We start from the raw sequence: 25594 nt of genomic DNA, 5'->3' as shown, positions 1-25594 counted from the left end.
CTCGATGATTGCCTCGACCGTGTGCTGCCAGATCTCGAAGCATGTCTGGGCTTCTGGGTTGCTTGGGTCGACTTCGAGGCTCCCTGTGCACAGGAGTTTTTCCCATTGCAGCAGTGGGAAAATTTTGTGGATTAAATTGTGGTGCACTGTTAGCCAGAATCAGACACACACAAGGTAAAGACTGTACAACAGGCTTTAATCCACAAAGACTTCCACAGAGCCAGGCTGGCTGTGGCTGCAGTAAATCTGAATGAGCTTCAGGAGGCCGACGCAGGCTTATATCCTGGAGGGTGATTGACACCTGACCGGGTGAGGCTTGATCCCTTCAGGCCGACTGATTGACAACTGGCCAGGTGTTGTCCTGTCCCCTTACCTTCCTGCAGGTACAGAGGTTGCCCCCTGAGGTGGCCAGTGGTGTACCACCACAGTTATTTTCCTGTGTCTAGTGGTACTTGGAAAACTGGGGCCACGGGAACTCCTCAGTACAAACCTGAACTAAATGCTTCAATGGCTATTTCAACACAGCCTTAAGGAATGCAAATCCTGTCCCTATATACTGTGTTAAAATATCATCTTTTCTGCCTTAACTTCCTTCAATAATTTTAACTATCAACTATTGCAAATTTTGTTTTTAATGTTATTACAAATTTCACACAAGCCCCTCACACTTTAATATGGGCCCTCACATGGGAATGGGGGAAACTAACCAAAATGACAATGTCCAGGTTCTGATTCACAAAAATGAGAGTGTATCCCACTGGAAATTTGTCTGATATACTCAGGTCTGACACCCAATATACTTTCAGTCATCCCATTTTCTCATCGACAAGCCTACTGCAACCAATTAGGCAAAACAATTTACTTAAGGAGTTGAGGAAATTTGACACTTCTAAATTTGAAAGAGTTTCCAGATTTGAAATTTGAGTCATTTCCACATACTAAGAGATTGATAAACATTTCTACTAATGTTCACAGTTAAATCACTCCTACTGAAAGATAATATGAACTTAATTTTTTCCAATAATTATTTTTATTTCAACTTTATCAAAAATACTTTAATGCAAAAAAAAAAAAAAATTCTAAATTTAACCATATTTTAACAATTGTTGACAGAATTGTGTCCAGCAATTTTTAAAATGTCTATAGTAAGATGTTTGAGTGCTACAAGTTTAATAAATCTATCCAATTTTGATTATGGGATGCTCTTCCAATTGGTAATTAGTGCAATCAAATATGATCCCTGAGACTCAAATACAAGGTTCTCAGTAATTCAACAGGATTCTATGGCATATTGTGATAGAATTTTGTTATTGCGTTCATAGAATATCCAAATCAGGCAGAAGCAATAAAGAATTTAAATTACTGAAATTTGCTCATTTAAACATTATTGATGATTTAATTCAACTTAGTGTCAAGAATAGTAATAAATGATTAAAAGTTAGAATTGGCAATGAAAAAGAAAATACAAAAATTGACAATTCAGGATCACTTTCAATGCAAGGGATTGATGTTAAATATGTATCCTGATGTTTAATACATTTCATTTCCCCAATGACCATGTATATCAACAGGTGGTTTCTTGGTTTTGATCGCCATATTCCAGTTCTGTACAGAGCTTTCAGAAGACTGAATTTTTGACCAGACAATAACTTGTCATAATCCTTAACAAATTACGCCTTAATTCCAAATGTTCTGTAACCAATTGAAAGTCTCTTTAATAATCAGGTTCCATTGTTTGATTAATGGCCAGTAATAAGTCTGAAAAACGTGGTCTTCCCTCAGCTTTCTGAAAATATATAAATAATACAATGGATATTAGCATTTTTATTGAAATTAGATTTAGCACAAATCAACTTTAGAAAAAAAATTTCTCCATAGTTCTAGAAATCTACTATTTATTAGCTTTTGTACGATTGGATGTATTATTAACACCAATCGTACGAGAAACACTATCAGCATTATTTTTTATATGTACTCTCAAATTAAATAAAGCCTTACTTTTGATCTTCCTTTAAATCCTTGAAATCTTCAAAATTATACCCATTTTTCTTCTAACATCACCATTGAATCTCATTTGATTTTACCTCAACACTGAACAAACATCACAATTTACGTTCTCGGATTCTTTTTTAAGCACGCATTTGCTTGTGGGTGTAGAGTCCATTGGCATCGTTAATGTCCATCATGAATAACCTATTGAATAGGTTACATTTCATAGGGCAGCTAAAAATCAATCACATTGATGGAACTGAATTTACATGGAGGCCAAGTGGCTAAGCATGATACACTTCCTACCCTTAAGATCATAGGTTTGGTTGAGTTTTAATGACATTTCAATGATTTCATGCTCAACATTATTAACACTAGCTTTTAACAATAGAAAACTAATTGGTTTTATTTAAGTTTTCCAGCTGACTCATGCTCCCAGGCCTATTCAACCACGATGTGATCACTATTCTCCTCCCATGTCTCTTCCCACCTTTATTCAAATTAGGGAATGTTCAATAGTGCCCTATCTTTTCATTGTGTCACCTTCAAAGATGGCCTTAAAAGAAAAGTTGTGCAGGGGTCGAGAGCCAAAAGAATGAATCTATCCTCAACTCTTAGATTCATAGTCAGAGTACATACATGACATCACATACAACCCTTCCGCGGTGACTTTATCATTGCTTCTGAAGTCATTAATCACACGTGGCTAACGATAACCTGCGTTCCCTTGCTATTCCTGGTTGCTCCATCTTCAGTATTCCAGGACTATGCAGATGACTTTTCTCCCTAAGCTAATAATTCTTATCCTTTAAGACTAAACTTAAAACCTATCATCATCCAAGCTAACAGTTGTCCTTACTTATGCTCCCTCATGTGAATCAGTGTCATAATTTGTCCGATTACACTTCTATGAAACATTACAGAGCATATTTCTTCATTAAAGATGTTTTAAAAAACAGCCACTGTTGTTACAAACTAAAGGGCCAATTGAGTGTAAACCGCATTGAAATTTTAGACAATAGACAATAGACAATAGGAGTTGGAGTAGGCCCTTCGAGCCAGCACCGCCATTTTACAGATCATGGCTGATCACTACCATCAGTACCCCTTTCCAGCTTTATCCCCATTATGCTTTGCCCACTAGAGTCTTATCTAACTCTCTTTTGAACATAATCAGCGAATCTGCCTCTACCACCCTCTGCAGCAGAGCATTCCACAGATTCACACTTCTCTGGGTAAAAAAATGTTTTCTCATCTCCATCCTAAAGGGCCTACCCTGTATTCTTAAACTATGCCCACTCGTCCTTGTCTCCCCCATCATTGGGAACAAGTAATCTGACTTCACCTTGTCTATCCCCCTGATAATTTTGTATACCTCAATCATGTCCCCCCCTCATCCTTCTAAACTCCATCGGATACAAGTCCAGTTTTTCTAGCCTTTCAGCATATGTCAACCTCGCCATCCCTGGAACTAACCTTGTAAATCTGCGCTGCACACCCTCTATAGAAATTAGACAAAACTAAACACAATCTGCTGAAGGAAGTTAGAAGATCAAGCAAAATCAATGTTATGAATAATATTCCCATGAAGCATCTTGAATATGTCACTACATCAAGGATACTCTACAAAAGCAAGTTCATGTTTTGCTGCAATTTCCTAACATGGGCAAAGCATAATCCACTACTAGCACCAGTGGATAAAAAACCTGGGTAATTTATTGACTAATTTCCAAAATTAGATAAACATAGTTATTTGGAAAAGTAAATAAAACTTGCACCACCAACCTCATGCCAACAATGATTCATGATCTCATAAACAACCTTTGATGCTCGCTTTGGTCGATATAATCGATAACCACATGAAATGAATTCAACCACCTCTGCATTTGTTTTAGTTTCAAATGGCATTTTTCCATCATTATAAACTTCCCACATCAAAACACCTGAAAATTAAAATAAAAAGTCTTTTGAATTTCCCAAGAACAGATGAACCTCTTATCAAATTAGCCACCCTATATAGGTATAAGTAAGGCAAACGGAATTATTCTGAACTCTTCTTTTGACAGCAGTTTCCCAGAATGCCTAGAAAAATGTATTGTGATCCTCCGAAATGAAATGCGAAGTAGATACATGACGATATTCAGTGAAGCAAACAAAAAATTAGATGTGTATCGACCAAATACAAATCTCATGTCCTACAACTCTCAACAGTGCAAAGTTGCCAGCTGGTGGTGAGCTCATGGTTAATGTTGCTCCTCCCACGGTCCACGGTAAAAAGTATAGTAGATGGGCAATACATTTATCTCAACTGTAAAACATATCAATTGAATTGAATGACTTGTTATTGACATCAAATACCAGAAATAGTACAATATGTCAACCATCTATAATTCTCCTACTTTTATAAAAGGACAACTTTCACACACTGAAAGGCAACTGTATTCATAAGAAGTCCATGAATGTTGCATGGAGTATTGAATGAGTGGTTACGTGTACAAAATAAGGTTAGGAGTTATTGCCTTTGCTGTTAAGTATGGTCAAATAGAAATAGATGTTTTAAATTGTTTTGAATTGAATTGGCTGGAGATTGGCTACCAAAATGGTGGTATCAAGAGGAACATGGCTGCAAATGTTTCATTTTACTTAACACTTCAAGTAAATTTGATTACATAAGATTTAATTAGAGGTACAAAGGGAAGAAATAAGACCCAGGTCATCATTCCACTGAGACTTGGTTCCATGTCTGAGATACTACATGACCTTGGGTTAACTAATCATATAAAGCAGAAAGGGAAGCTCTTCATCCCTTTAAGCCTACTACATCATCGATTACAATTCCAGCTGATCTTCCATCTCTCCTTACTCATCGATACATTTGTGTCTTTCATAAAAAATGTGCAAGAAATTCTATGGGTCACTCTGCTGTCCACAAAGCTTCTAACAGCATGCAGAAGTTAATTTTCTGAAAACTTTATGCACATGATCACGATTACAATAAAAATGGCTTTTAATTGCTAAAGAGATGCCAATGAAACTGAATGAGGAACGTGCTTAAATAATATCTATTTATAGTAAATTATCTTACCAAATGACCATACATCCGATTTACTGCTGAACTTAGAGTAATGTAGCACCTCAGGAGGTGACCATTTCACAGGAAACTTGGCACCTGAAGAACTAGTGTACTGATCATCCAAGACATATCTAAAGATGATGCAAATGAATAAAGTTACATTGTTGATATCATAACAACTGGAAGCTATTTGATTCACAACGATGTGCACCGCAGTGCTGGATCCCCTTCCATTTGTCTTATACATTAATAATTTGGATGCAAATGTAAGTGGCATGATTAATAAATTTGAGGATGACACCAAAATTTATGGTATTTTGAACAGTGAAGAAGGTTGTACAAGGTAACAACTGGATCCAGCTCAACTGGGAAAAGGGACAAAGGAACGACAAATGAAATTTAACTTTGACAATGGCAAAATAATACATTTTGGGAAGTTAATCTAGGACAAGACTTACACAGCAAATGACAGAGCTCTGAAGGGTGTTGCAGAACAGAGACCAGAGTACAAGTATATAGTTCCATGAAAGAAATGTTGCAGATAGGCAAAGTGGTGAAAAAGGTGTATTGTGTGCTTGCCTTCATCAGATGGAACATTGACAACAAGAGATAGGACACGAGACACACAACCCACCCCCCCCTCCAGAACCGGCTACGCGTCCAGCCGCATTATGGCATCCGGCTGACACATCGTCCCAAAGAGCTGGACTCAGCGGAATTCATATTTGACGTGGCACACGTATGGCACCTTTACAACGCCAGTCTGAAGGTCCATACAAGGTCCTCCAGTGGTCCTGGCATTTGGGCATGGCCATCTGCACCGGACATGAAGGTCTGAGTGCACCACCTTCAAACGGTCCATGGTGAAAAGTTCATCTTTACCCCATGTCCAAAGTGAAAGTCCTGCCGGACCACTGGAGGACCTTGTATGGACCTTTATACTGGCGTTGTAAAGGTGCCATACGTGTGCCACGTCGAATATGAATTCCACTGAGTCCAGCTCTTTGGGACGATGTGTCAGCCGGATGCCATAATGCGAGAGAGGTGGAGGGGCTAGCGAGGATAATTTCTTACTGAGATCTGCCAAAAGGTTCAGCAGATGCTGGAATCTGAGGCTAAGCACAATCTGTGTGAAGAATATTAGCACATTGAGCAGCATTAGTGAGAAAAATGGATAGTCCATGGTTTGGGTTGGAACCCTTCATCGACTGGAAATGCAGTGAGAGAAGCCAGTATAAAGAGGACAAGATGCAAGGAGCTGGAAAGGAGCCCATACAGATTAGTGAACCAGAGAGAAGCAAAACATGATGGACAGAGTCATAACAATTACAGCACGGAAACATGCCATTAGGCCCTTCTAGTCCGCACCGAACCAAAAATTCAATCAGATTGGTCAAACATGACCTTCCTCCCACAAATCCATGTTGAGTGCTCCTGATCAGACCCTGTCTATCCAGATGTTTATAAGTACTATCTCTAAGAATTTTCTCCATTAATTTACCTACCACAGACGTCAAACTTACAGGCCGATAGTTGCCAGGCTTCCTCCTTGAACCCTTTTTAAATAACGGAACCACATGCGCAATGCGCCAATCCTCCGGCACTATCCCCATATCTAATGACATTTGGAAAATTACCGCCAGAGCCTCTGCTATTTCCTCCTTCACTTCTCTCAATGTCCTGGGGAAGATCCCGTCTGGTCCCGGAGACTTATCCACCTTTATATTCTTCAAAACCCTTAAAACTACACCTTTTGTAATCTCTATATTCCCCATATTTACCCAATTTGCTTTTTTTATCCCACATCTCCCAATATCCTTCTCCTTAGTGAATACCGAAGAAAAGAAACTGTTCAATATCTCCCCCATTTCTCTAGACTCCACACACAGTTTTCCACTCTGATTTTCTAAGGGACCAATTTTGTCTCAAGCTTTCCTCTTACCATTAACATATTTGTAGAACTCTTTTGGATTAGTTTTCACCCTGCTTGCCATAGTTTTCTCGTACCTTCTTTTAGCTTTCCTAATTCCTCTCTTAAGATTCCTCTTACATTCAATATATCTTTCAAACATCTCCTTAACTCCATGCTTCTTATATCTAATGTACGCCTCCCTTTTTCTTCGAACCAAGTTTCCAATATTCTTTGAAAACCACGGCTCTCTCAAACCTTTTGCCCCTCCTGAGCCTGTGCCAACTATGTGTAGAAGATTGGCAGATGCCAGAATAAGGGAAAGAGATATAAGCCCCTTTCACACTACCTTGTCCTAGTAATTGATGGCCATACTACAGGTTAAAGCACCTTAATTGGCACACAAGCATCAAATCACGCTGGGGATGGACTGCCTAGGTATATTGTATCATCCCCGAGGTCATCAGATGACTGTGTGCCTATTAGCCCAGTGTGAGAAATAGACTATCCAGGGACAAAATATTGAAATGTTGATGACATTGTTGTATGAGTGCAGGAATCTGAAGGAAACAGAAGATTAAAAAGGTATAAACTTTGTATTCAATTTACTAAATCCTGATCGGTGTATTATTGTGGCGCGCTATCGGACAGAAGCAAACACACAAAACCTAAAGTCTGTACAACAGGCTTTATTTGACATAAACTTCCACAGAGGAGAGGAGAGCTGCTGTAAACTTTGAGAGAGTCTTCGAAGGGCCGGCTCATGCTTATATCCCGGAGGGTGATTGACAGCCGACTAGGTGTTGTCTTGTCCCCATGCTCTTCTGCAGGTACAGAGGTTTCCCCCTGCAGTAGGTCAGTGGTGTATCACAACATTTATGATCTTGTATTTAAACAAAATTAATCATTATACTGTCATGCTGGACACAGCCAAGAAAGACTCAGCCACCACATTGAAAGCCGTTAATGACTGTTTTTATTCAAATTTAGCGTGTGCCCCTTTAAGGGCAGCATGAGCTCAGTCACTTCGTGCATTGTGACATCATAATCGTTGCCCCAGGCGCGTGCTGGGCAGGAGACTTGAGGCAGGGAGAAAACAATGACAGCGCCATCTTCCCATGGCTGTCCCACTACGTGGCGTTACACACGGGGCCGGTTCGCCATGAGTGTGCTGCCACACAATCACCCCTCCCCCCAGAATCGGCTACACATCCTGCTGCTTGGGCGGGCGACCCTGGCGTTTGGGCATGGCCATCTGCACCAGATGTGAAGGTCTAAGTGCGCCGCCTTCAAACAGTCCATGGTGAAAAGTTCATCTTTACCCTATGTTCAAAGTGAAAGTCCTGCCGGACTGCTGGAGGACCTTGTATGGACCTTCATACTGGCGTTGTAAAGGTGCCGTATGTGTGCCACGCCGAACAAATACGAATTCCGCTGAGTCCAGCTCTTTGGGACGATGTGTCGGCCGGATGCCATAATGCGAGGGAGGTGGGGGGGGCTAGCGAGGATATTTTCTTACTGAGATCTGGCAAAAGGTTCACATGCTCAGATGTGATGTTGGGCTCCAGGCCAAAGAACTCACCAGGCAGCGAGAGCGGCGCGCCGTAGACCAGTTCTGTAGAAGACGCCTGTAGGTCCTCCTTAGGTGCTGTTCTGATGCCGAGGAGGACTCAGGGCAGTCCGTCTGCCCATCCTGGGCCGGTGAGGCTAGCCATGAGGGTAGATTTCATATGATATTGAAACCTCTCCACTAAACCGTTTGCTTGCAAGTGGTAGGCTGTGGTGTGCTGGAGTTTAGCCCCCAGGAGGTTTGCCAGCTGAGCCCAGAATGCGGAGGTGAACTGGGCACCCCTGTCACAGCTGATATGCGCTGAGACTCCAAACCTAGCGATCCAATGACTGACTAAATTCCTGGCGCACATCTCTGCAGAAGCCTATTTGATGTGAATGCACTTCTCTGGACACTGGCAGGGGACCAATGACATCAACGTGGATGTGCTGAAATCTCCGCAACGCCGGGTCGAATTGCTGGATTGGGGCCTGCGTATGCCAGTGCACCTTGGAGGCCTGGCACCTGGTGCAGTTCCTCGCCATCTCGACCACCTCCTTTTTGAGACCGTGCCACACAAACTGTTCTGCCACCATTCGCACCAAAGTCATCAAGGAGGGGTGGGCTAGGTCGTGGACTAAGCTGAAAACCCTCAACCTTCACTGCAGTGGGACTACCAGATGTGGCGAGCCAGTGGAGATGTCGCAGAGCAGCGTGTCCAGGCTGTTGGGCAACTAAATGTCTTGGAGCTCGAGGCCAGAGATAAGATAGTGGTCCGGAGAGCCTGAGTCTCTGTGTCCAAATTCTGAGCCTGTGCCAACTATGTGTAGTCAAGGCCGGGGGTGAGAACATTGATCGCTGGACGAGAGAGCGCATCCCCCACGCCGTTGTCTTTGCCTGCCCTGTGCCGGATGTTGGTGGTGAACTCCAACATGTAGGAGAGGTGGCATTGCTGGTGAGCCGACCATGGGTCTTTGGCCATCGCAAGTGCCTGTGTGAGAGGCTTGTGGTTCGTGAACACCATGAAGGGCCTGCCCTCCAGAAAGTATCGAAAGTGCTGGATAGCCAGGTACATCGCCAGGAGCTCCCGGACGAAAGCGCTGTACTTGAGCTCTGGTGGGCGCAGTTGTTTTCTAAAGAAGGCCAGTGGGTGCCACTTTCCGTTGAACCATTGCTCGAGAATGCCCCCTACCGCCATGGCTGAGGCATCCACCAAAAGTGCTGTGTGCCTCTGGGCGTGGGTGCACCAGTAGAGTTGTGTTGGCGAGGGCCTCCTTTGTTGCAGCAAAAGTGGTCTCTGCCACCTCCGACCAGGTCAGGACTTTCTCCTTAGTGGCGTTCAACACGAACAGCAGTTACATGGTGTGGGCAGCTCCAGAGATGAACCGATGATAAAAATTCACCATCCCCACAAACTCCTGCAGGCCCTTGAGGGTGGTTGGCTTGGGGAACCACTGGACGGCTGCGACCTTCTCTAGCGCTGGGGCAGCACCTGTTGCCGAGATGGCGTGCCCAGGACCTGCAGCGTCTGCTTGCCGAACTGGCACTTGGCCACGTTGACCATGAGGCCAAACTCCACCAGTTGGGCAAACAGGGTACGGAGGTGGGCCTTGTGCTCTTCGCGGTTGCGGCTGGAGATGAGGATATCATCCAGGTAAATAAACACAAGGTCCAAGTCCCTACCCACTGCATCCATGAAGCGCTGGAAAGTGTGGGCTGTGTTCTTGAGGCCGAAAGGCATACGCAGGAATTTGAAGAGGCCAAAGGGGATCACCGTTTTGCCAATGTCCTTGGGGTGGACTGGGATCTGATGATACCCCTACACCAGATTGACTTTGGAGAAGACTTGCATGCCATGGAGATTAGCCAAAAAGTCTTGAATGTGTGAAACTGGGTACCTGTCCAGTGTGGTCGCGTTGTTCAAACGCCAGTAATTGGTGCAGGGTCTCCAGCCCCCGGAGGATTTGAGGACCACGTGGAGAGGGGATGTCCAGGTGCTGTCCGAACGATGGACGATCCCAAACTCATGCAGCCGGGAAAACTACTCCTTTGCTAGCTGCAGCTTCTTGGGTGGAAATCGTCTGGGCTTGGCGTGCAGCTGGGGGCCCTACATGGAGATATGGTGGTATATCCCGTGCTGGGGTAAGGTGGCGCTGAATCGTGGTTGAAGGATGGCGGGGAACTCATGCAGTCTGTTCGAGAACTCATCCCTGGAAGTGGCGATCTCGGGCCTGCAGGCGTTCGTGGCATCAAGGTGCTCCAAATGGAAAGTGCGAGGGTTGACCAGCATCTTGCCCTTGATGTTGACCAACAGTCCGTGTGCCCTCAGGAAATCGGCCCTTAACAACGCAGTACCCACTGAGGCTAACATGAACTTCCAGCAGAATTTCTCTTTGCCGATCTATATCTGCGCCCTGCGGGTACCTAAGGTCTTGATGGTGGAAGCGTTGGCTACCCGCAGGGTGCGACTATGAGATCGGGTGTGTCTCGAGGGCAGTGGGGGGCAGGACGCCCAGCTCTGATCCTGTGTCTACCAGGAAACATCGGCTGGTGGACTTGTCGGTAACATGAAAGAGGCTGTCCACGTGGCCAGCCGTCGCAGCCATCAATGGTCACACGGTTGTTGGCACTTACAAGCTTGCACTCCCCAATACTGATGGTAAAAGCACAAGATGGAATGGGGCTCCTCCGGCTTGTGCTTGGGGCAAGTGTTGTGGCTGGCTGGCTCTTGGTCACACAACCTGACTGAGGGCTGCTTCATTCTCCCTCTTGGTGCGCCAGAGAGTGTCTGCTCGGGCTGCAACTCAGTGTGGATCCGTGAAGTCCCTGGGAATCTGCTTGAGAAAGATCTGACGGAATAGAAAAAAAGGTTTGTGATCCTCCGTCAGCACCAGCATCTCGTCCATTAGGGCCAAAAGTGTGCGGTCCCCAAGCCCGTCGTGATGCAGGATCCTGGAGGCACGCTGCTGAGGGGAGAGCCCGAAAGTGCCAAGGAGCAGGTTCTTGAGGGCAGGATATTTACCCTTGGCTGGTGGGTTGTGTATTAGATCGTCCACCCTGGCTGCCATTTCTTCATCCAGCACGCTCACAACGTGGTAGAACATCGTGGCATCTGCTGAAATGTTCCTCAGTTGAAACTGTGCCTCCACCTGCCCAAACCACGTACGCGGGTGATGGGTCCAGAAGGGGGGCAGTTTGATGGCAACGGTGTTGATCTCTTCCGGATCCACGTACTTGAGACCAGAGAGGTGTCTGGGCTCAATGGGGTAACCAATGTAGTGCTGGACCCAGCCAAGAAAGACTCATCCACCACATTGAAAGCCGTTAATGACTGTTTTATTCAAATTCAGTGCAGGCCCTTTTAAGGGCAGCATGAGCTCAATCACCTCATGCATTGTGACATCATAATCGCTGCCCCAGGCGCGCGCTGGGCAGGAGACTTGAGGCTGGGAGAAAACTCTCACAGTGCCATCTTCCCATGGCTGCCCCACCACATGGCGTTACAGACGGGGCTGATTTGCCATGAGAGAGTGCGCTGCCACAATACCATAATTAACCATAAAACAATTTATAAAGGACTGAGGGATGTGGTAGCGGCAATAAAACACATAGCTGCACAATTTATATTTATGGGAAAGTTGGGGATGAAATACATGTATCAAATGATGGCCAACCTGCCCTCCCAGAATTTTGCACAAAGCACTCACTGAGGGGTTTCTCTGCCACATGGAATTCTGGGATTGCAGGTCTGCCATCGCTCAATGTGTGTATTTCATCCCCGACTTTCCCACAGTCTTTATAAATTGTGTGGCTATGTGTTTTATACCACTTTCCTATCATCTTTTATAAATTTATAAAAGTTTATATAGGTTGGCACAACAACAAGGGCTCATACTGTAGTGTACATAATACTTAATTATGTTATAATAGGCATGATTAATTTTGTTTAAATACAAGATCATAATTAGTGAATGCATCACTCAGACATCACTGGTAGAGGATAAGTGCCCCTCTCCCCAGAGATGCCTGGTGGTGAGTGTGAAAAGATGCAGAGAACCGGTTAATAGTGATCTAGTGTCAATAGCAAAAACGCCTTCTTTAACCGGTTCATTGAACGGCCAATTTACAGGTTAGCCAATGTGAAAAGGGCTATAAGAGAGGCAATAAAAACAAAGGGGTTAGGTCGAGGAAGACAAGTATTACAAGGTGGAGTGGGTAAAGACTGTCTGTGCTGGAACTTGATGGGCTATAAGAGAGGCAATAAAAACAAAGGGGTTAGGTCGAGGAAGACAAGTATTACAAGGTAGAGTGGGTAAAGACTGTCTGTGCTGGAATTTGATGAGATGACAGTGGTGGTATAAAGAAAGACTAGCTGGAACTGAATTGGGGATGGGGGGGAAATCAGAAGAAACCAGTAGGGATGGGAAAGAGGACCAAAAAGGAAGGGAAGTGGGAAGAGCATAAAGAGTGCATCACGTTAGACCTGTATATGATGTTAATAAGACCACATCTAGAATATTCTGTTAAGTTCTCACCGCCATACTGTAGGATGGATGTTATTAAGCTAAAGGAGGTGCAAAAAGGTTTCACAAGAATGGTGACAGGTCTGGTATATTTGAGTTCTGGGGAGAGACTAGCCCCTTTCACACTCGCAAATGGTCCCAGGAATTAACAGCTAAACGGCCTAAAAAGGGTCTAGTGTGAAAAGAAAATCTTCTCAATGCTGGCGAGAGATGACATAATTTCTTGCCGGGGATAGACTGCATCGACCACTAGCACGATTCTCAGCGTCTGCAGATGCCAGCGTTGCAATCAGGCACATGTAGAATGAGCAATTGCATTCTGGGATAGAAATGATCCAAGTTTTTGCGTGAGTGCAGGAACATAAAGGAAAAAAAGATTAAAAGGTATAAACTTTGCCATGGGAAAGTTGCAGCGGGAGGGAGAGAGAGAGAGAGAGAGAGAGAGAGAGAGAGAGAATAAATAGCAATAGCGGATAATTTTTAAACAGCGAGGGAAAGTTGGTAGTACTATTGCGACCATAAGAAACCCCTCCATGAGTTCCCTGTCCATGCAGCTTTTTCTCTGCCACATGGCATTCTGGGTGGGAGGGTCTACCATTGCTTTTCCCATAGTTTTTATATATATTGTGCGTGATAGCACTACCAACTTTCCCATCTTGTATAAATTGTGCACAATAGAGCAACCAACTTTCCCACACTGTTTAAAAATTGTCTGCTATTGCCATTTATTGCTAGCACTTTCCCACGGTCCCTTATAAAGGTTGATATAGTCGGCACATCAACAACAGAGGCTGAAGGGCTCATGCAGAGCTGTACATAAGAATTAATTATGTTATAATTAGGCATGATTAGTTTTGCTCAAATACAAGATCATAATAGATTGTGATCAGGATTTAGGCCAGGTCGACCATCGCTCAATATGTCATGACGTCACCGGTAGAAGGTAGAAAACCATATAACCACTTACAGCTCAGAACAGGCCAGTTCAGACCTACTAGTCCATGCCGTAACAAATTCCCACCCTCCTAGTCCCACTGACCAGCACCCTCCAGTCCTCTCCTCTCCATGTAACTATCCAGTCTATCCTTCAATGTTACCATATAATCATATAACCACTTACAGCACAGAACAGGCCAGTTCGGCCCTACTAGTCCATGCCGTAGCAAATCCCCACCCTCCTAGTCCCACTGACCAGCACCCGGTCCATACCCCTCCAGTCCCCTCCTATCCATGTAACGATCCAGTCTTTCCTTAAATGTAACCAATGATCCCACCTCGACCACGTCTGCCGGAAGCTCATTCCACATCCCCACCACCCTCTGCGTAAAGAAATTTCCCCTCATGTTCCCCTTATAATTTTCCCCCTTCAATCTTAAACCATGTCCTCTAGTTTGAACCTCCCCCTTTCTTAATTGAAAAAGCCTATCCACATTTACTCTGTCTGTCCCTTTTAAAATCAAATCCCCTCTCAATCTTCTACGCTCCAGAGAAAAAAGCCCCAGTCTGCACAACCTTTCCCTGTAACTCAGACCCTGAAATCCTGTCAACATTCTCGTGAACTTTCTCTGTACTCTCTCTATTTTGTTTATATCTTTCCTATAATTTGGTGACCAAAACTGTACACAGTACTCCAAATTTGGCCTCACCAATGCCTTGTACAATTTCATCATAACCTCCCTACTCTTGAATTCAATACTCCGATTTATGAAGGCCAACATTCCAAATGCCTTCTTCACCACACCATCTACCTGAGTATCAGCCTTGAGGGTACTATTTACCATCACTCCTAAATTCCTTTGTTGCTCTGCACATCTCAATAGCCTACCATTTAATGCCTATGACCTATTTAGATTTGCCTTTCCAAAATGTAACACCTCACACTTATCTGTATTAAATTCCATCAGCCATTTCTCAGCCCACACCTCCAGCCTTCCTAAATCACCTTTTAATCTACGGTAATCTTCCTCACTGTCCACAACACCACCAATCTTTGTATCATCCGCAAACTTGCTTATCCAATTCTCCACCCCTACTTCCAGATCATTAATATATATAACAAACAATAGTGGACCCAGGACCAATCCCTGAGGAACTCCACTAGTCACCGTCCTCCAATTGGACAAACAATTTTCTACCACTACTCTCTAACACCTCTCATCCAACCATTGCTGAATCCATTTCACCACCTCCTCATATATACCTAATGCCTCCACCTTTTTTCCCATAGTTCCCATAGTGGGGAACTTTGTCAAAAGCTTTACTAAAGTCTAAATAGACAACATCCACAGCTTTCCCTTCATCAACCTTTTTTGTAACCCCCTCGAAAAACTCAATCAGGTTTGTCAAGCATGATCTACCCCTGACAAAAACCATGCTGATTACTCCCTATCAATTCCTGTACCTCAAAATATTTGTAAATACCATCCCTCAGAACACTTTCCATCAACTTACGCACCACAGACGTCAGACTCACGGGCCTATAATTCCCAGGTTTACATTTGGACCCTTTCTTAAACAGTGCGCCACCCCCAATCCTTTGGCACTACCCCCATGACCAGTGACATCCTAAATATCTCTGTTAATGGCCCCACTATCTGTCCACAAGCCTCCCTGAGTGTCCTTGGGAATATTTTGTCCGGTCCTGGAGATTTATCCACCTTTATCTTTTTCAACACAGCCATCACTACCTCCTTGGTTATCCTTATATGCTTCATAACCTCCCCACTATTTTTCTTTACTTCAACTGGTTCAATTTTTTTTTCTCTAGTGAATACCGAGGCAAAGTCAGGGATGACTCCTTGCAAATGTGAACATCCGCAGTGTCCCAGTTAAGAGTGGTCAAGTGTGAACAGAAAAAACGCTATTCCTATCGTGGGACACTGACCGAGCGAATTAGTAGGATACAAATGCAAAGAGGCTGGGCCTGTTTTCTTGAAAGCAAGCAGGGCTGAAGAGTGACCACATAGAGATTTATAAAACCATAACGGGGCATGGATAAGATGAATGGTCACAATTTCTTTCCACAGTTGGGGAGCCTAAAACCAGAGGGTTAGAGGGAAAAGATTTAAATTGGTCCTTAGTGACAAGCTTCTCATGTGGGTTGTGGGTTTATGGAACAAGCTGCTAGAGAAAATGGGAGAATGGTTACAATTATTACGTACAAGAGATTTGAACAGTTTCAGGGATATGGGACTCACTCAGAAGGGCACTTTTCTGTTCTCCAGACTTAATAATTTGCACTTATTACTGAAATATCAATAATGATGCCAACTGAATGTATCAATGCACCAAAAAAAATTAATTTCCCCTTTTATATATTAATTCAAATCCTAACATTTCTGCCTCCTTGCTACATACTTGTTAACTTGTAGAAATAAGCTTTCAGCACATTTGCAAAATGTTTCAATAGTTTGGTTATCAACAAGGTTATGGTTTGAAGCTATCCTCCATGATTTAAGCCCTAATTTTTTGAGTAACCAAGTTTGAAATGTTTCTGAAAATCTAAGATGAAATCAATAAAGACTAAAGATAAACATTCCTTTAGCACTTCACATTGTAGAATGTTGATGTTTTGTGGGCAATTGTCTATTATCCATACTGAGAAAGTAAATTTCAAATTCAGATCACAATTTCTGTAATCAGGGCCACGAATAATCATGTTCATGCTTAGAATTGGAGTAAATTTTTAATGATTAGAAGCCACTATAGAAAATAAATGACATGATGATACATGACCACCTGAAATGTGTAATATTTCACTTTGTTACACGTTGCTAACAACTGACATGATCAATTTCAATTGCTGATGGAAAAGGTTAAATTAATTTCACTTTGAGAAAAATACTATGGCACAATTGTCAAGTATGATTTTATGTCGGCAGTTTCTATTTTAAATGTGCACACTTGACAGTTACACAAAAACTCGTGAAAAGTAGAGGCCACAGGAATCTACAATAAATCCTGCACTGTCTGTAAGTGGTTTGTACGTTCTCCCTGTGTCTGAAGAGGGTTTCCCCGGGGGCTCCAGCTTCCTTCCACCATTCAAAATGTACCGGGGGTGGTAGATTATTTGGGTATAATTGGGCAGCACCGGCTCGTGGGCCAAAAGGACCTGTTACTGTACTGCATGTCTAAATTAAAAATTTTAATAAATTTAAATTTAAAAAGGAGGCAAAGTTTAATCAAAAATGTACGTCTAAAAATCATAACTTTGATCCTGTTTTTATTTTATTCTACACTTATTTATTTAAATTTACAATTGACATGACATTAAAAAAAATCAATTGCTGAGGGAATATCTTTAATTTTGAGCAAGCCTACATGGATTGCTGAATAGGACCTTTCATTAGTAGTTTCTATTTAAAAATATGCAAAGTACGCACAACAGTATAGTTCAATAGTTTATAGTGATTTCTGACTCCAAAATTCCCTCAAGAAAATAGCCTTACATTCATTAGCAGCTGATATTTTCCATGAGCTTGATGGGTAGTTTGGAGGAATAAGGCAATAAATAACTAAAGAAGCAGACCAAAAAACTTGAGACACTTTGACTTCTTGGGCACTGTTTGCAGTCTATTGGTTACCTGTGTTTTGATATCACCATTGTGGTTTCATGAGTTAAATTGGCAGGGTATCATAGGGCCTTGCACCATGTCAGATGCCTTGGAGCAAATAAGATAAATGATATAAATAAATGAAGAAAAAATAGCAGGTGATAACAGCTCAGAAATGCTGTAAGAGAGTCAGAAATAAAATTGAGCTCTTGGGTACTCGCTAGAAACGCGAGTAATTTTTCCGATCAAGTAAATTTTACACACTCAAAATGCATTTAGGACTGAACACACAAATGAATTATTAAAAGTGTCTACTTGAAGCCTAGACATCAAAGATAGTTTGAGACTTTAAAAAGGAACTTTGAGTTTTTTTTTAATGGGCTTTTTAATTTTTGAGGATTTTTTATTTTGAACTAAATATTTCTTTAGATATTACTTCATTTAAGTAAAAGATAAAGCATTAAAAGTCCAAGAATTATTCATTTCATATAATATGGAACAATGAAATATTGGCATTAATATAGTTTGTTCTTTATAAATGTGGGATGTACAGATTTTGCAATATTATGACAAAATACAGCAAGGAAAATTATGTCATATTAAAGATACTTTCATAAATTTATGGGATACATTTATTTTGATTATTTAAAATTTAGTTATACAGCACAATAACAGGCCCTTTCAGCTCAAGATCCCATCCTGCCCAATTACACCCAATTGACCTACAACCCCCAGTATATTTTGAGGAAATTGGAGCACCCGGAGGAAACCCATGCAGGCACAGGAACATGTACAAACTTCTTACAAACAACATGGGATTCAAACCCCGGTCCTGATCGCTATGCTATGCTAACCATACCGTCCCTTTTACATTATTTTTCAAGGAATTGAAGGACTTTCAATGGATTTGTTGAAATTGATTTATCCTAACTATTAACTAAAAATGGTCTTGATGCAAAGTCTTGATCTTACCTGGTCATTCCAAAATCAGACACTTTCACCACATGTGATTCACTCACCAAACAGTTTCTGGCAGCCTAAGAAAAAAAGTAATGTTTTCAAGATGAATTTTGAGTATGGTTTTCATGGTTATAGATATGAACAAATAGCAATCATGCAATTAAATGAGATAAAGCCTATCCCAAAATTATTAAATAATTTTCAGTCACAACCAACAGATTTTCATATAGTCTAGGTCCCATGAACTTGTAATCACATTCATGCTTAATTCATTTTTTTAATTCATTGAATTTAACTGATACATCTGAACAAATTTACTAGAATTTTGACTGTTGACTGCTGTCACCAGACAAATTAACTGAAATTCATGGAAATACAATATTTCTTATCAGAAAAAAATTAAGAATTGTACACAATTTAATATAGATTATGTACAAAATTCCTTAAGTCGATGACCAGTGAAAATCTAATCTACTTGTCTTGAACTATACCTGCAAACTCTTATTTTCAAGATTTCCATGAATAAATTCTTGTTATTGATTACAGAAACTACCCATTACTCATTACTACAGCCATCACCAGAAGACTATACTTGGTCACATTTCCTCCTTTTCTACCAATTCTATCTACAATATTATGAAAGTAAATATACATTAATTTATGCAGATCAATTTTAATTGCCAGCAATCCTATTATCATTGATCTTGATTAAGTCATAACTGAATAATTAATCACCTTAATTTCAATGTTGCATTAAACTGAAATAACATTGCGAGTTCTTAGTCCTATTGAATGAAAAAACTACTTGCTGGAAAAGTTTACAAAACAAAACCATTTGAATAGCATAGTAACTTTGAACCAAAGATACAAGGAACATATTTCCTCAAATAATGACTTTCAAGAGATAAAAAGATGACTCCTTGTTGAGCCACACTTGATTTGAATCATTGCATCCCATTTGCAGTATATCTGCCAATTTTCTTTTCATTTACAATAGTCTATCATTTTAAAAAGAAACCATGTCAGTGCAGTCCTTAGTTTTTTGGTTCAAATTTGCATTATGCCTTGTAAAATAAAAAAAATTTACCAAATCTCTGTGGATGAACCCTTTTGCTTCCAAATAGGTCATGCCTTCGCACACATCTTGGCAGATGCTTAGTAGCATTTCATTGTTTTGCTGCCCTCTTCTTTGTCTGAGGTAGTTTAATAGACAACCAAGTTCCATAAATTCAGTCACAATATAAATTGGCCTTTGCTGTGTGCAAACTCCGTACAATTGTACTAATTTCGGATGAGATAATTTCCTACAGATAAATTAAATAATATTAGTGAATATTTGCCTTCAAATATGTATTAAATTTTGTATCACTATGTTGATAGAACAAAAGAGGCAGAGCCACAGGGTAGACAACTGAAGGCTTAGTCATCATTTGCTATCTTTCAGAAAATGAAATGTACTGTTAGCTTGGCTAATTGTTTTAATCAGTAACTGCTTAGCACAGAGATTGCATCATAAGTTAGTTCAGATCATGGGCTAGATCCAGAATGATCTCAGGATATCATCAGTCATAGATTCATTGTTATAGAGCATTGAAATTTGCCTTTTTGCTCACTGCATCTACGCCAACTATCAAGACTATCTGGACTAATCCCACTTGCCTGCCTCAATTCCATACCTCTCCATGTCTTTGCTCATTCAGATTTCAGATTGATGGCCAGAGAACATACATAACATCACATACCACCCTGAGATTCCTTTTTCTGCAGGCAAGGCAGAATTACCACTTATTGGTAGTGCAAAAGAAAACTGTACATGGAGTATACATGTAAACAAATAAAGAACTGTAAACAGATAACAAATGTAAACAAATCGACTGCACAATACAGAGAGAATAAAAATAAATCAATAATGTGCACAAGAGTCCTTAAATGAGTCCCCAATTAAGTTTGTTGATGAGGAATTTGATGGAGGAGGGTAGCAGCAGTTCCTGAACCAGGTGGTGTGAGTCTTGTGGCACCTATACCTCTTTCCTGATGGCATGAACGAGAACAGAGAGTGTGCTAGGTGGTGTGGATCCTTGATTATTGCAGTGTTTCCTGAGGGTGTTCTTGATAGTGGGGAGGGTTTTGCCTGTGACGTCTTGGGCTGTGTCCACTATCTTTTGCAGGGCTTTACACTCAGGGGTATTGGCGTCCCCATATCAGACCATGATGCAGTTGGTCAGCACACTTTCTACCACACATCTGTAGAAATTTGCTAGGGTTTCCAATGTCATACCATACCGCCACAAACTCCTGAGAAAGTAGAGGCACTGACGTGCTTTGACAAACTAAATGAATACACAAGTGAGTGGTAGTAGTGTGAGAAGATAGCTAAGTGTGATCATCGCCCCCAAAAGATGTCAGCAAGAAAAGGGCAGTAGGTGAATGATGAATGAAAGAAAGACCAAGTTGTTGGTGCAAAAGCCAATGAGAAACTCTGAAAACTTGCTGTAAGAATACAGATTCCTTGCTCTCTAGTAGAGCACAGCAGAGTAGACCAAGCCAGGCTGGACCCCTCTAGTTTACTCCAAGGAGGCCTCAACTCTCAAATTAAGACACAAAAATGTGAGGAATCTTGAATATGCAAATATGTTTTGCACAAGTGACATCAAGATATCATTGCCCACTAACCCCATGCCCAGTTGCCTCTATGGATAATTTTGTCACACCAGGGAAGGACCTAGAATAATTTTTTTAAAAGTCTGCAACCTGCACACAAAGTACCTAATTGTCTTTGGAAGTGGTGATCAAATTCTTTCACATATTACTCAAAAATGTTGCTGAATGGGAAGTAATATCTAGCCCTGGAAATATAACACGTGTTTTAACCACACTGTTTAATTTTGGCAAGCTATAAGTGGAGTAATTTTACTATAATTTACTGATCTGTTAAAATTATGTGTAATTGGAATTTAATATGCTGTCACTCACATCATGATCTTAGCTTCTTCAATAAAATCCTCTTCGCACATTGCACCTTCACGAGTTGTCTTAATTGCTACTTTGTGTTGAGCTCGCCATTTCCCCAAACGTACTATTCCAAATTGTCCACTTCCCAACTCTTTCATAAATGTTAGTTCAGAAGGATTTATTTCCCATTTGTCTGTGAACAATAAGCAAATATTTTAATTTTGTCACTGAATGGAAATTTCCAATACTATGGGAAAGAATTGAACCTGCTTGTTTGCATTAGCATAATTTTAATTCTATTAGTTGCCATAATCATGTCAAGTGAAAGTCAAAAGCATTGTTACAACAGTATGTAATTGATAGGTGCCTGCAGCTGAAGAAATAAAAACTATTTAGGTTGTAAACAAAAAGGTGGCTTTTTTGTGAAAAAAATGAGGTACTTTAAACCACATTTTGAAACTCCATTTCCATGAAAGCTGTAGTATAGTTTGGAAAAAGGCCTATTGTTATGCCCAAATTAAATATTTTAATACATTTAATTAAATATTTATTTTACTACATCACCAGAGTAATTACAAAACCATTCAGAAAATACATTAATAAATCACAAATTCTAAATGCATCATCCAAAGATTACAAAACATCTGCATTCTAAGGAAGAAAATCAAAGTGTACCAGCATCCATTTAAATTAAAAAAGACTATGATTTGAATCTAGAAAATAGATGCGTTTTTACCAGCTATCAAAAAACGACTAAATGATTGACAGAAAAAAAATGTACACTGAGGGGAAGGGGAGGGCCAACAACAAGACACAAAAATAAAACAGAAACTTCAAAGCTTTTGGGCCATTGAAATATCAGCTTGTTATATTACCATAGCTAAAGCCAGCCGTTTTAGGTGCAGATCGTCCTTTGCGGCCTACTGGATATCGTAATCTTGTGACAAGACCTAAGATGAAACTGCATGATGTTAACCAAGATAATACTTCTACAAATATCCATCTATTTATTCAATGACTTATGGTCAACTTTGGGATACCAAATCACATGTCACTGTACCAGGAGATAGGAAACATAGCAAAACATAGCATAAAATTAATGGCCTGCTGTTCATTTATCATTCACTGGAATAGGCCCAACAAGATCAATCTACATCCCATCCACCAGAGTTTAACATATTTTCTATAATAACATCCGTGAAGAGATCACCATAATTTAGCGGGTGTTGGACAATTGATCACATTGATCCTAATACATTATGCCTTTACCTACATTTCAAAACACCAATTGATATTTAAACCTATATCTACTGTATTTCTAACTCAGAGAGATTTTCTACCTGTTCCTGTAAAGCTTGCTGCTCCCCATATACCATTTAACACCTTTCCACTGACAATATCCTATCAGCACCTCATGCCTGACACAATTTTTGTTTCCCTTATTTCACATTACACTTATTTGTACTAAGATTTCACTAAGTTATTGTGTGCCCCATTCCATCAACCTATTTGCATTTTTCTCGTTCTTCAACAGCCTTGTAAGCCCAATGATAAACATTTTACTTTTCTATCTTAGGCTAGTTTTAATATCATGCTCCTTACACTCAAATTTTCCTAGCACAAATATGAAATTAAAAATTATTTTAGGAACTCTTTTTTTAAAATTTCCTCATCAATTTTTCTCTTGACTTGCTACATCATTTTCATTCACACAAAAATTCCTAAATTTTCTGATGCATTTCCTTTGAGATACCTTACAATAAACAAAGACAGACTGCTCACTAATTTATTCTGAAATCATGGATTTTTGATTGCCTACACTAAAGTTATACTAACTGCTTGTAGTTCAATGGTTCATCCACCTTTATCTTCACTGAAAAACCTCTACTTTCTGAAGATTCTGAGGAGATTTATAATGAGGTTGAATACTCTTTCAAACTTCCACAGGTGTACTTTGGAAGGCACACTGACTGGTTGAATTGCAATCTCATTTGGAAACTTGAATGCCCAGGGACAGAAAAGGCTGCAGAAAATGGCAGACATAGCCTAGATCCCCATGGTTCTGAACTCCCATCCAATAAAGACATTGGTAGAAGGTGCAGCCACAAGAAGGAAACCAACATCTAAAGGACTCTACCACCCATATAACAATTTAACAATTACAGCATGGAAACAGGCCATCTTGGCCCTTCTAGTCTGCACTGAACCAAGCACTCTCCTCTAGTCCCACCTACGTGCACCTTGCCCATAACCCTCCACTCCTCTTCCATCCATATAGCTATCTAATTTTTCCTTAAATGACAAAATGGACCCTGCCACCACTACTTCTCCCGAAAGCTCATTCCATACAGCCACCACTCTCTGAGTGAAGAATTTCTCCCTCATATTACTTCTAAACTTTTGCCCCTTAACTCTTAACTCGTGGCCTTTTGTTTCAATCTCTCCAACCCTCAAGGGAAAAAGCCTATCTACATCAACTCTATCTATCCCCCTCATAATCTTAAATACCTCTATCAAATCCACCCTCAACCTTCTACCCATAGCCATGTTCTTTTCTCACACACAAGATACAGAAACCTATGAAGTCTGGGAGCTTTAAATTCAAGATTTTTTTCCCCTCAACAGTTATCAGGGTCTTGACCACCTGTTGTAAACCACTGTTATACCATGCATGCTACTACCAACTGGACACACCTCCCAAGACTGATCCTACCCATAGCCTCTTGCATGCCACCCTTTTACTTTTGCTCTGATCAGTCAAGGGGGTGGATGGTTGTTTGATAGTGTTCCAGTCTTTAACTATTAAAAGCCTGATTGTTTCACTACTCAGCCTTTTGTGAATTATTTGATGGTACATCACCACCAGAACACAAGACTTCTTTTCTTCAAGACAACCCAAGATGTGTTTGCACTACTGACTCAACACAGATGTTGCACAACCACTAACTGTAAATATTTTTTTTTCCCTCTCCCTTTTCTATTTATGATCTCTTTTTTCTCTTCTTATGTTGCATGTTCTATGTGCCTGGAAGCTGCAGCAAGAGTTTCATTACATCTGCACAAAAATTTCGAGCAAACAAGCTCTGTCTATTTCCAATCCATTTACTTGAATTTCAAATCCAAGGATGAAATAAACTACGGCTATATTTTCTAATAGTTTCTCTTTAGGTTTTCTTCAGTTTGAGCTCCATATTATCAGTAATTAATCCATGTTACATGCACTTTCAGAACCAATTCCCTGTCTACAACATTCGTAAACAATTATTGTAAACCTTTGGATATATTTTCACTTTCAAATAATGCAAAAACATATAGCAAATTGGTTAATTGACCCAAACAGGTCCAATCTTTCATTCCATTAACCTTAATTTAATAGTATTTAGCAGGTGGACCATTGAATGGAAAGTTAGTTTTCTATTATTGTCAGGTTTTCAACACCAGAGTCAAAATTCATCATGCCTCTCTTAAACTTGCATCTCATTTGGAAAATTAATTGATCAAAAAATCTCCCACACCAAAATTCCTTCTCGAGTAATGTGATAGTCTTCCATTTTTTCCATTCTTGTCTATAAAACTCAAATTGCCATTATTCTGATCAAATAGCTATTTTTACATGCACTTTTTTTTATCCTTAGTTACAATTTCCATTTGGCCCTCATTAGTAATCAGATACTTTTATTTCTGTGAGATTTAAATCTCTAGTCTTTTAATCTTTCATGTTACTTTCAATGTTTGTACACTATGCATCTATATTCTGAATGTTTTCCTATTGTAGATCAATCATCTGGTTCTAACTTCTCAGCTTAGTTAACTTGGGGACTATGCAGTATCATATTAAATGTGTTTTTTTTCCCAAACCATTATACCCCTCTTTATTCTTTTCTACTTTCATAATCTAACAAATCTCAATAATAAACCATCATCCTGTCTGCTATCTTTTCAATCAAGTTATTTTGGATTTGATTCTATATTATTGCATCATACTTCCTTTTTCTAGGCTGACCTAAATATTTCTACAGCCTTCTATCTCCGTATTGTGACAGATTATAGATATGTTTTTGGGAGTTAAATTGGGGCAGGGTTTTT

At 40.6% G+C, this 25594-nt stretch overlaps 1 protein-coding gene across 9 annotated transcripts in view; it reads right to left on the bottom strand.

Annotated features, from left to right (window-relative positions):
• Positions 1-614: 614 nt before the first annotated feature.
• Positions 615-25594, bottom strand: part of LOC138757434 (tyrosine-protein kinase Tec-like) — a 159489-nt gene continuing 134509 nt past the window's right edge. For all 9 annotated transcript variants that reach the window (XM_069924700.1, XM_069924703.1, XM_069924704.1 and 6 more), the window contains 7 exons: positions 22384-22458; positions 21530-21701; positions 19644-19860; positions 18569-18633; positions 5075-5193; positions 3775-3932; positions 615-1786 (listed from right to left, as the gene is read on the bottom strand). In XM_069924700.1, coding sequence (XP_069780801.1) covers positions 1715-1786; positions 3775-3932; positions 5075-5193; positions 18569-18633; positions 19644-19860; positions 21530-21701; positions 22384-22458 — 878 coding nt within the window. In that variant the 3' untranslated portion in view covers positions 615-1714. The remainder of the gene's footprint in view (positions 1787-3774; positions 3933-5074; positions 5194-18568; positions 18634-19643; positions 19861-21529; positions 21702-22383; positions 22459-25594) is intronic.

This window comes from Narcine bancroftii, chromosome 3 (assembly GCF_036971445.1).
Source record: "Narcine bancroftii isolate sNarBan1 chromosome 3, sNarBan1.hap1, whole genome shotgun sequence".
NCBI lineage: Eukaryota > Metazoa > Chordata > Chondrichthyes > Torpediniformes > Narcinidae > Narcine > Narcine bancroftii.
The sequence above is the reverse complement of the archived record's forward strand: the minus strand, read 5'-3'. Positions and strand labels throughout refer to the sequence as shown.